This window comes from Monocercomonoides exilis, assembly GCF_001643675.1.
Source record: "Monocercomonoides exilis strain PA203 chromosome Unknown scaffold27-1312184, whole genome shotgun sequence".
NCBI classification, from domain to species: Eukaryota; Preaxostyla; order Oxymonadida; family Polymastigidae; genus Monocercomonoides; species Monocercomonoides exilis.
Genome location: NW_027150572.1, coordinates 225,704 through 235,199, shown reverse-complemented (window position 1 = coordinate 235,199; position 9,496 = coordinate 225,704). Strand labels below are relative to the sequence as shown.

Genomic DNA, 9,496 nt, shown 5'->3' with positions numbered 1-9,496 from the left:
GTGGTTGCTGGTTGATCAAATTTTTAATTTTAGTAATGATATGCTCTGATTTCAAGGATTTTATTTCTTTGGATACAGCTGAATTAGAATTCATTGCAGAAGAAGAAATTGTAGATATCATACCAACAATTAGACTTGAGGAATTCAAAACAATAACTGTTTGTTATGAATTTTTAAGATTTATTTTGATTTATGAATGTATTCTCATGCACTTGCTGATTTCCTTGTTTTTTATGTAAGGGAACGATAGGCCCATTTGAACCTCCAAATAAGACAACTGTTCCTTTGTGGGTTGCGCTTCATTTTAAAGATAGAAAAGAATGCGTTATTTGTCTTCCTGGGTGGATGAACGCAGGTGACATTCTATTATCTGTTTCAATTTTTTATTATAATTTCGATATTTAGGATATCTGCAGGATGTACTACAGCATGAAAGGACAACACCAACTTTTATGCCACTTCCTTTCTACTATTCTGAAGTGGCTCATCTTCTTTTATCAGCAGCACACGACGATTTTCAAAATGCAGACACAATTAGAAGTCTCGTAGCCGATATAGAGATGGTCAGAAAAGGAAAATTAGAAAGTGAACTTTCAAAACTATCAGAGGAACACGAACTAATACAACTTGATAATCTTGGGAGTATTGAAGTGAATATGCACCGCGCATTTCTTACTAAAAGCATGGAGATCTTTCGCGCTTTAGATCCAAAGCCTGAAGGGGATCTAGGAGATACTCGACAGCAAGTTGTGACTGAAGTTATGCAACAATCTCAAAAGTCAAGAAGACCACCAATTAAAGCTTCTTCATCGCAAGCATCTTCTTCTCAACCTTCTTCATCGTCTCGTTTTTCTGCTGAGCAAGCACTTCCATCTTCATTATCTCCTCCTCCAGTTTTTCCTTCAATGAATATCAAGCCAATTCAAAGAAAATGAACATTTCACAACACATCACATTTTTTGTTGAATTTATTTGTTTGTTCTTTTTTTGCTTTTAAAGTTTCATGTAGATAAAATTTGTGTGTTATTTATGATGAAAATTATTTTCAACTGTTGATTACAATCGAAACACAAACGAACAAAATCAAAGATGAAGTGCTTGATCACATCAAAAACAAAGAAATACAAAGGGGGGGGGGGGGGGGGGGGGAATAATCATGTTAATCGCATTGAGGCGTCCCGGCAAAGACCATTGATTCAACGCCACACTCGTTTTTCCCTCTTCTAATTTTGAAAAATCCTCCCTCTCCCCATTCTTCTCCCCAAGAATTAGCCATCAACCAATACTTTGTTCCTTTTTCTATTCCAAAGCCAATTAATTTCACTGAATGCGCTCCAAGAAGTTCTCCTTTCTTGTGTTTGTAAACACCTTTCGAATATCTAAGGAAGTCATCAAAAACTAAAAACGCGGCTTCTTGTGGGCCATTCGCCATTAAGTCAGAAATGATGAATTGTGGTGGGATAATTGCTGCTGATCTTGCTTTGTAGCGTACAGCTTTCTTTTTATCTTGACATTTATTCGAACATTCTGGAACAGTTCCATTACCACTAACATACGGAAAACATTCCTCTGTAGCAATTCCCTTTGTAGAAAGCCAAGACCATACATGCAATGGAGTTCCTCCATAGCAGCCGTGATCAAGCTTATCGCAAGATAGCAAGTCTTGAGGTGATAATTCACCAATATCACATTTTGAGATTCTGAAGCGATCTGACAAAACAGATGCTCCAGCAATAGCCCAGCATGCGCTGCAGTTCTCTTGGTGCTTCAGCGGTTTGATAGCATCAGGCCATTTTTCACGACTATCAAAATTCTTTTCTTCATTTTCATTTAGATATGTAGATATTTGAATAGGAGAGAGCAAATCTTTCACAATATCTTGATTAAACATGGATTTTAGCAAATGTCGAGGTAGTTTTGAGTATTTAGTCTCGGTAGCAATCCATGTTGAAGAAGGATCATGATTTATTGACTGAACAATCGAATCGAAAGCAAACTGCAAATAAATCAAATTAATTAATATAATAATAGAAAAAGACATTGCTCAATAAAAATACTAAGGCAAGAATTGCAAAAACTTTAAAGTTCTACATTGCAAAATAAAAATGCGAATTTATCAATTTTCTCAAGGGTTGATCAATTCTCTGAATCGATATTTTTGTATTTTCTTTGTTTTTTGAAAGTTGCATTGTTATCAAAAATGATTTTAATTTTGTTTTTTTATTTAATTTTATTTTTATTGATTTTTATTTATTAATTTATTTCTTTCTTTCTATCTTTTTTTTTTTTTTTTTTCAAAATAAATGAGTTTCAAAATTAACTTTTATTTTGTGCAATCTTTAAATAAGCAATTTTTTCTATCATTTCATTATAGAATATATCCTTCATATGCTTTTCATGTGTTGAAAACAACATTATAACTTCTTCATTTGATTTTCCTTAAGTATTGGATTTATTATTGAAAGATATGATTTATATGTTTAAAGAAAGATTATGTACTTATAATTTTGCTTTCAAAACTTTGATTTTTCATCACAATGAAAGTTTTTTAATTTTTTGTTAATTTTGATGTGTTTAGAGACTAAATAAAAAAAATTATAAACATTTGTGTTGACACTTTCGATTAACGAGAAATGAAAATACATATTTTCTTGATTCCAAAGCATGATCAATGAGATATTTCCTCATTTTATCCATAAAAATTTAATGAAAATAAAGAATAATGAAATAAGTACAACATTCATAAATCAATATTCCAATTTATTCTGAGATTTTGAAGTGAAATGCGCTTATAAAACAGTTTAATACCCGTTCAGAGGATAAAATAAACATATGTTTAAAGAAACAAGTTCAATTTGTTAAAAATAGACACTGCATGAAATAAACATGAATCCATAAGTTATCATTAAAAATTCAAATTGGCGTCCAAAGATTATAACAAGAACATTCTCTTATTGGACCTTATTCGAGTGAGAATGATAATGAAAGAATATGAGATTAAATAACAGCAAAATCTGTAAATGAACTTTTGAGCAACAAACAATAAACAATGTGGAACATGCCTATACCATAAAAATAGCAATAACTTCATTTTCAACGTGAAATCAAGTTTTTTATTCATTATTCATTTATATAATTAAAAATTAACTTTGTCATTTTTAATAAGCATGGGATGATCAATATTTTTTTGGTACAGACTGTTTTTGAACTATTTATCAAAGATTTCCTTTACAAAAATGGATGTTGAAGAATCAATTATTCGTCCTCTTCAAAGAGGGGATGAAGAGCAGATTATAAAACTTTTTGATGAATGGTTTCCTGTTAAATATCCCCCTGAATTTTCTTATCAAATTTGTCGTTATCCTGGGAAATATCAAACAAAAGCTATTGTTACAAAAGGCAATAAAATTCTTGCGCTAATGTTAGGACAATTTGAGTACGGAGTTCAAGTTGAAGTTTGAAATGATTGGAATTATTTTTTCTCAAAAAATTTCACAAAAAATTATTCAGCAACCTGCGTGGAGCATGACTAAACGAAAGAGGGGATGGGGTGATCATTACGATACTGCTTTTCATATATTGTTGCTAGGGGTACGAAAAGAATTACGTCGTCAGGGATTAGCAAAAAAATTAATGGATTTGGTTATTGTTGATTGCATTCAACAAAAAAATACAGTTTTGATCTATCTTCACGCATCAGTTGCGAATGATGCAGCAATTAAATTTTATAAAAAATGTGGTTTTATTCAATCTCATCCAATACGGTTTGTGCACTATTATCTTTAAAAATGAGCGTTGTTTTGGATTATTGTGTTGTGAATTATTTGTTTCTGAAATAGTGCTTTGTATAAATTTGGAAACGGGAGATACGGGGATGCCTTTATGTTCGTAATGGAGATTGATAAGCCGTACAGTTTCTGCACAGTATTATGAAAGTTCGCGTAGTTATCAACGTACTAAAAGGACGAGAAAAGTATAGATTCAGAGACTGTTATGAACTAAAGGAAGAAATAACAGTAAAGCTGGATCACCAAAAGGCTTAAATTAGAGATGAAAATGAATCAGATCTGTTTTGACCTTAGCGTTTAAATCAAAATTGGTGTGAAGTCTTCATTAATTGAAACGTTGATGATTCATTTGAAGCTCCACGTATCACAAATTTTTGCGTCTCAATTAAATCATGATGTATTGAGAAGATTAAAATGATTTGATGTTTCATGTTTTTCAAAAATAAATAAATAAATAAATAAATTAAATCATTGAAAGGAATTAAATCGAATTTGTGATATGAGAATCGTAAAAACTTTCACTTGTGGACAAGAAATCTCAAATAAAAAACAAATCCAAACCATATAAAATAAGCAAAAACAATCTTGTAAAAAAATAAAGAAAAGAAAAAGATAATTTAATAAATCGTAATAAACACTACGATGCAAATTCTTTCTTCATTCATGACTTTTTTCTTCGGTTTTTTCTTCGGCTTTTTCTTCTGCTTTTTCCTCTGCTTTATCTTCCGTTTTAACCTCAGAAACTGCAGAATCTTCTTCTGCTACGCCACTTTCGCTTTGCAAATGCTCTTTCTCTTCTTCTGTTGCCTCTTCGTTTTTCTTCTCAATTTCTTCTTTCTTTTCTTCGCTTTCAACCGCTTTGCCTGCTTCCTTCTTTTCCTCTGATGTCTCCTTTTCTTTCTCAGCTTCCTCAACAACACACTCCTCTTCATTCTTCTCTTCGTTTTGCTCCTTTTCTTTCATTTCTTCCTTCTGATTGTCTTCTTTTTCCTCTTTTTCTTCTTCTTTTTCTTCTTTTTCAGGTTTCTTCTCTTCCTCTTTTTCTTTTTCTTCCTCTTTCTCTTCTTTTGTTTCAGATATCTGCTGTTTTTCCGTTTCTGCTTCTGTTGAATGTTCTCCTCCTTCATTTTCTGGTAATCCAATTTGTTCGGTTTCCTGAACTTTTTCTTCTTTTTCTTCTTTTTCTTCTTCCTTTTGCTTTTCACTTTCAGTTATTTCTTCTTTTTCTTCAGTGTTTTGTGCGCTTTCTTGTTCTTCTGCTTCTTCTTTGGCTTCTTCTTTGGCTTCTTCTTTCTCTTTGTCCTCTTCATTCTGTGTGTTTTCGGCTTGTTTCTCTGTTGTTTCTTCTTTTTCTTCTTTAACTTCTTCTGTTTTGTTCTCTTTTTCATCATTTTGTGTTTCAGCGTTTGGATTCTCTTCATCCTCTTCTTCTGTTTTCTGTCTGCACGAAAGCTCAATTTTCTCCTCTTCTTTCGCTTTGTCTTCCTGCTTCGCCTCCATCTTCTCTTCATCCTTCGCTTTATCTTCTTCTTTAATGCTCTCTTCTGATTTCTCCTTCTCCTTCTCCTCCTTCTCCTTCTCTTCATCTGCAGTGCTTGTTGACTTCTCTTCTTTGGATGTGTCAGTAGCAGAGTGGACGTGTGAAGATGTGGCCGTGTGTGAGCGCAGCTGAGAGACGTCTGTGGTGTTTGAGGAGAGCGGATTCAGCAGCGTTGACAGAGGGTGGTTGGGGCAGGTGGGGGCAAACAATGTGGAAGAGGTGGAAGAGGAAGAAGAAGAAGATGATGATGATGATGAAGGTATAATACGAAGATGAGCAACAATCTGTTCGATAATGATGTTTTAAATATAAATGATGATGTGTAACAATTCAACAGATAAAATCAAAAAACATACCATTGTGTGATCAACTTCTGGGTGTATCAGCTCAAACAGAACATTTCCCTTTGAAGATGACTCAAGTATTCTTTTGACTTGTTTGTGTGGCTGTGAAAGCAAAATAATACATTTTAAATGGAAAAGATAGAAATAAATAAATAAATAAATAAATAAATAAATAAATAAATAAATAAATAAATAAATAAATAAATAAATAAATAAATAAATAAATAAATAAATAAATAAATAAATAAATAAATAAATAAATAAATAAATAAATAAATAAATAAATAAATAAATAAATAAATAAATAAATAAATAAATAAATAAATAAATAAATAAATAAATAAATAAATAAATAAATAAATAAATAAATAAATAAATAAATAAATAAATAAATAAATAAATAAATAAATAAATAAATAAATAAATAAATAAATAAATAAATAAATAAATAAATAAATAAATAAATAAATAAATAAATAAATAAATAAATAAATAAATAAATAAATAAATAAATAAATAAATAAATAAATAAATAAATAAATAAATAAATAAATAAATAAATAAATAAATAAATAAATAAATAAATAAATAAATAAATAAATAAATAAAAAGAAAAAAAGAAAAGAAAGAAAGAAAAGAAAAAGAAAAAAAAACATATAAAACCATTTGGATTAAATAAATTAAAATCCCCTGAAAATCTATATTCATAGAAATGTTTAGAAAAATTAAGTCTATTTCTTGAGAAGCAATCCTTTATCATTGAAATTGTAAATACTCCAAATTTAATTTTAGTGTCAGTAAAAAATTTTCTCTTTCTTCTTTCAATCTTTCTTTAAATTAATTTAACACTTTCTTCTCTCATTTCATATTTCATTGAGCAAACATATAATTTTTTCCCGCAGCATCCACAACAGCAGCTCTTTTTGTTCTTTTTGGCACAATGTTCCACAGCAGCTGATAATGACTCATGCATCGACGCATACTCTTCTTCTGATATGTGTCCCTTTCAAAATAATTCATCAAAAAAAAAGAAAGAAAGAAAGAAAGAAAGAAAGAAAATTCAATCAAATGGATGGATGGATGAATGGATAAATGAAGATATTTTAACAAGTAATCTGCGAATAATCAAAATCATACGCCAAATTGAGGAGGATATGTGGAGACATAGCGATCAGCAATGCCATAGACAGGAGTAGTCTCATTGGCAATGAACACTCTTTTGGGTGTGTCTGTCACAATATTGTCAGTATTCACTTGAAAGGAAGGGGAAAAAAGCACAAAAAGAAAAAAAGAATACAGAATAATAAACAAAAAAAAAAGAACATTAGTTAAAAAAGCAGTTTATGAATCACTTCATATCATTCAATAAAAGATAATGCTGCACACATCCGATAGCAACCACTGTTGGGAACACAGGCAGATCCTTCTTGTTGAGCTGCTCCCATTGCATGCCCATCCCTCTCATCTGACTGCAGATGGCAGCATACTTCTCTGCATCTATCCACTTCGGTGCATCAACAGCAATCCCATTCACTCCATTCATCTCTCCGTTCTTCCCCTTCCCCTTCTCCCCCTTCTTCTTCCTCTTCTCCACCCCACCCATCTCACAGAATGCCCCCGCCCAGCTGCCGTCGACAGCTGCGCTGATGGCACTTCTCCCGCAGAGAGCACCGACGCTGTGCAAAAGACACCCAGCTGTGCCTCCACTGCACATCACATCGCCGTCGTGGGTGATGAGCCCGTTGTGCAGACTGGAGGGGATGCTGAGGAGTGAAGAGACAGGGATGTTCTGAATGGGAAGAGATTGAGAGATGATTGCATGATAATAGAAAAGAAAAATAAATAAGAAAAAAAGAAAATAAATATAAAAAAGAATAAATCTTGTCTAAATAGAACACACAGCCAGATGTTCAACGAAAGTTGGTACAAATACATCTCCGTAATGGCCAATTCCCAGCTGCCCTTCTGCATTAGCACCCCAACAGACACAGCTGCCATTTGAGAGAAGAGCCATAGCGCTGTCTGCTCCACACACAACCTGAGACACTTTGATTGGCACTTTGTTTGACGCAGCGCGTGGTGGGAGGATGTTTATGGTGCTTTCCATCGATGCCTGACTCTCCTGCTCAGCTGATGGTATCACATTGTTGTTATCTGTGCTCTCCTTCTCCTTCCCTTCCTTCTTCTCTTCCTTCTTCTCTTTCTCCATTGTATCTTCGCCTGAGTAATTCTTTCCCTCTTCTCTTGTGTCGTCTGTCCAGAACTGGCAGACCCTTTGGAGTGTCAGCGCCATCATGTCCCTTCGGCACACGCCCAGCTGCCCGTGGTTGTTGCACCCCCAGCTGCCCATCGTCTGCTCGTCAGAGAAAACAGCCACGGCGAAGTTGGAGCCAGCAGAGAGGGAGTGGAAGAGAGGGGCTGAGAGAGAGGACTCGGGCGGAGGGAGGGGAGGAGTGGAGGTGGTGGATGTGGAGGATGAGGAAGAGGAGGAGGATGATGAAGCTGAAGTTGAGGAAGATGTTGAAAGAGAGGAAGAAGAAGAAGAAGAAGAAGAAGAAGGGAATAAAATCGGGACTAGTGAAAATGGAGGATTTGATTCCTTAAAGAAGCGAGGAATTGGTGTTGAGAAAATAGATGTGGAAGACTTTGGCTGGGCTTTCACACTTTCAATTGGATATTCGAATTGGGTGAGGTCATATCCAAATGAATATCCATGTTTTTGTTCTTAATATGCATATAAGGCGAATAACATACCACGCAAAATTAAGAAAGGAAAAAAGGAAGTTTGCATATTGAAAAATAACAAATAAGGTTTCCAGATGGAAAATGGATTGTTTTTATTCGATAAATAAATGAAAAGATATTGTTTTTGGTTTAGAAACAAAAATAATTGCAAACTGTCAATCAGAGTAATAACTTCTCCGCTGAAAATCTTTTCGAATTCTCCTTCTTTAACATGCACTTTTTTTTCTTCCTTAAGCAGCCCATTTGGTGAAAAAAATATTGCGTTTCCAGCTGTAAGTCAAACAGTTAGTTCAATGTGAGAAGTAGTATAAAAAAATTGTTTCAGAAAACATGAATTCCAATGAATGAAAACTACAAAATCCAAACATTCGAAAAGAAATCCGACAAAAGATGACGAATGTGCAATGTCCTTAACTTTTCCCATTCCAGTTTGTATTTTACAATAACGAAGCTGGCAAGGTCTAAAAAAATTTTTTTTAGCGAATGTCATCTCAATAATTATATAAATTAAAAATTGATACCAACCTTGACATGTGGATAATTGCGTTATTCTCCTTGGTCGTGTTTGGAAGAAGTGAAATAGCCTTTAGAACATTCTGTTCATTTGAAGGAAGTGGTTCCATTTCTTGGTTACGAGGACCTCTTGTTGGATCGTTAAGAGATGCCTCATAAGTTCTAAAATGAAACACTTCTCCATTTTCCGAAAGAAGAAATACATCCCCTTGAACATTCACCACTTTTTTCAATGGAGTGTTGAATTCAATTGTAATGAAGCCATTAATTGCTATTACATGATAATAATAATAAATTGTTATTGTAGAATTATTTTCTCAAACCAGAAGAATTTACAAGTGCTGCAAGTGTTGGATCAAGTGCAGATGCTGAAAAAAATCCAGCAAAAAATACTGATTTAGATGCTTGTTGTTGGAGACCCGAATCCATTAAAAAAGATGCGTAAATTTATGTCTTTTAATGCAAAAAGAATAAAATTCAAAATAAAAGTGTAAATAAGCCAAAAAAATTCAACAAATAATGTTCAGATCACAACAACCACATCTTCCACCAATCATAAACGCTTA

At 33.0% G+C, this 9,496-nt stretch overlaps 4 protein-coding genes across 4 annotated transcripts; 2 read left to right on the top strand and 2 right to left on the bottom strand.

Annotated features, from left to right (window-relative positions):
* Positions 1-35: 35 nt before the first annotated feature.
* On the top strand, positions 36-935 carry MONOS_6816 (DNA replication complex GINS protein PSF2; the record flags this gene model as incomplete). Its single annotated transcript, XM_067877081.1, has 3 exons — positions 36-158; positions 241-355; positions 406-935. The coding sequence occupies 3 exons, from the start codon at positions 36-38 to the stop codon at positions 933-935; spliced, it is 768 nt and encodes a 255-aa protein (XP_067725907.1).
* Positions 936-1,026: 91 nt separating this feature from the next.
* MONOS_6815 (putative cathepsin B5 cysteine protease) lies at positions 1,027-1,891 on the bottom strand (the record flags this gene model as incomplete). The annotated part of the gene is made up of 1 exon (XM_067877080.1): positions 1,027-1,891. The coding sequence occupies one exon, from the start codon at positions 1,889-1,891 to the stop codon at positions 1,160-1,162; it is 732 nt and encodes a 243-aa protein (XP_067725906.1). The 3' UTR covers positions 1,027-1,159.
* Positions 1,892-3,236: 1,345 nt separating this feature from the next.
* On the top strand, positions 3,237-3,933 carry MONOS_6814 (putative N-alpha-acetyltransferase 60; the record flags this gene model as incomplete). Its single annotated transcript, XM_067877079.1, has 3 exons — positions 3,237-3,455; positions 3,511-3,764; positions 3,840-3,933. The coding sequence occupies 3 exons, from the start codon at positions 3,237-3,239 to the stop codon at positions 3,931-3,933; spliced, it is 567 nt and encodes a 188-aa protein (XP_067725905.1).
* Positions 3,934-4,159: 226 nt separating this feature from the next.
* MONOS_6813 (uncharacterized protein) lies at positions 4,160-9,431 on the bottom strand. Its single transcript, XM_067877078.1, has 10 exons — positions 9,254-9,431; positions 8,943-9,201; positions 8,784-8,878; positions 8,571-8,687; positions 7,573-8,396; positions 7,059-7,461; positions 6,810-6,925; positions 6,556-6,675; positions 5,685-5,774; positions 4,160-5,612 (listed from the first exon to the last, which is right to left on the bottom strand). Exons 1-10 carry the CDS (start codon positions 9,357-9,359, stop codon positions 4,446-4,448), a joined length of 3,297 nt encoding a protein of 1,098 aa, XP_067725904.1. The 5' UTR covers positions 9,360-9,431; the 3' UTR covers positions 4,160-4,445.
* Positions 9,432-9,496: the final 65 nt, after the last annotated feature.

Excerpts from the sequence above, each read along its gene's own strand:
- MONOS_6813 (XM_067877078.1), bottom strand. The coding sequence starts at position 9,359 with ATGGATTCGGGTCTCCAACAACAAGCATCTAAATCAGTATTTTTTGCT. Across the intron at positions 8,688-8,783 it reads TGTCGGATTTCTTTTCGAAT|CTGGAAACGCAATATTTTTT; the intron begins GTTTGGATTTTG and ends TTTGACTTACAG. Across the intron at positions 5,613-5,684 it reads CAGAAGTTGATCACACAATG|ATTGTTGCTCATCTTCGTAT; the intron begins GTATGTTTTTTG and ends ATTATCGAACAG.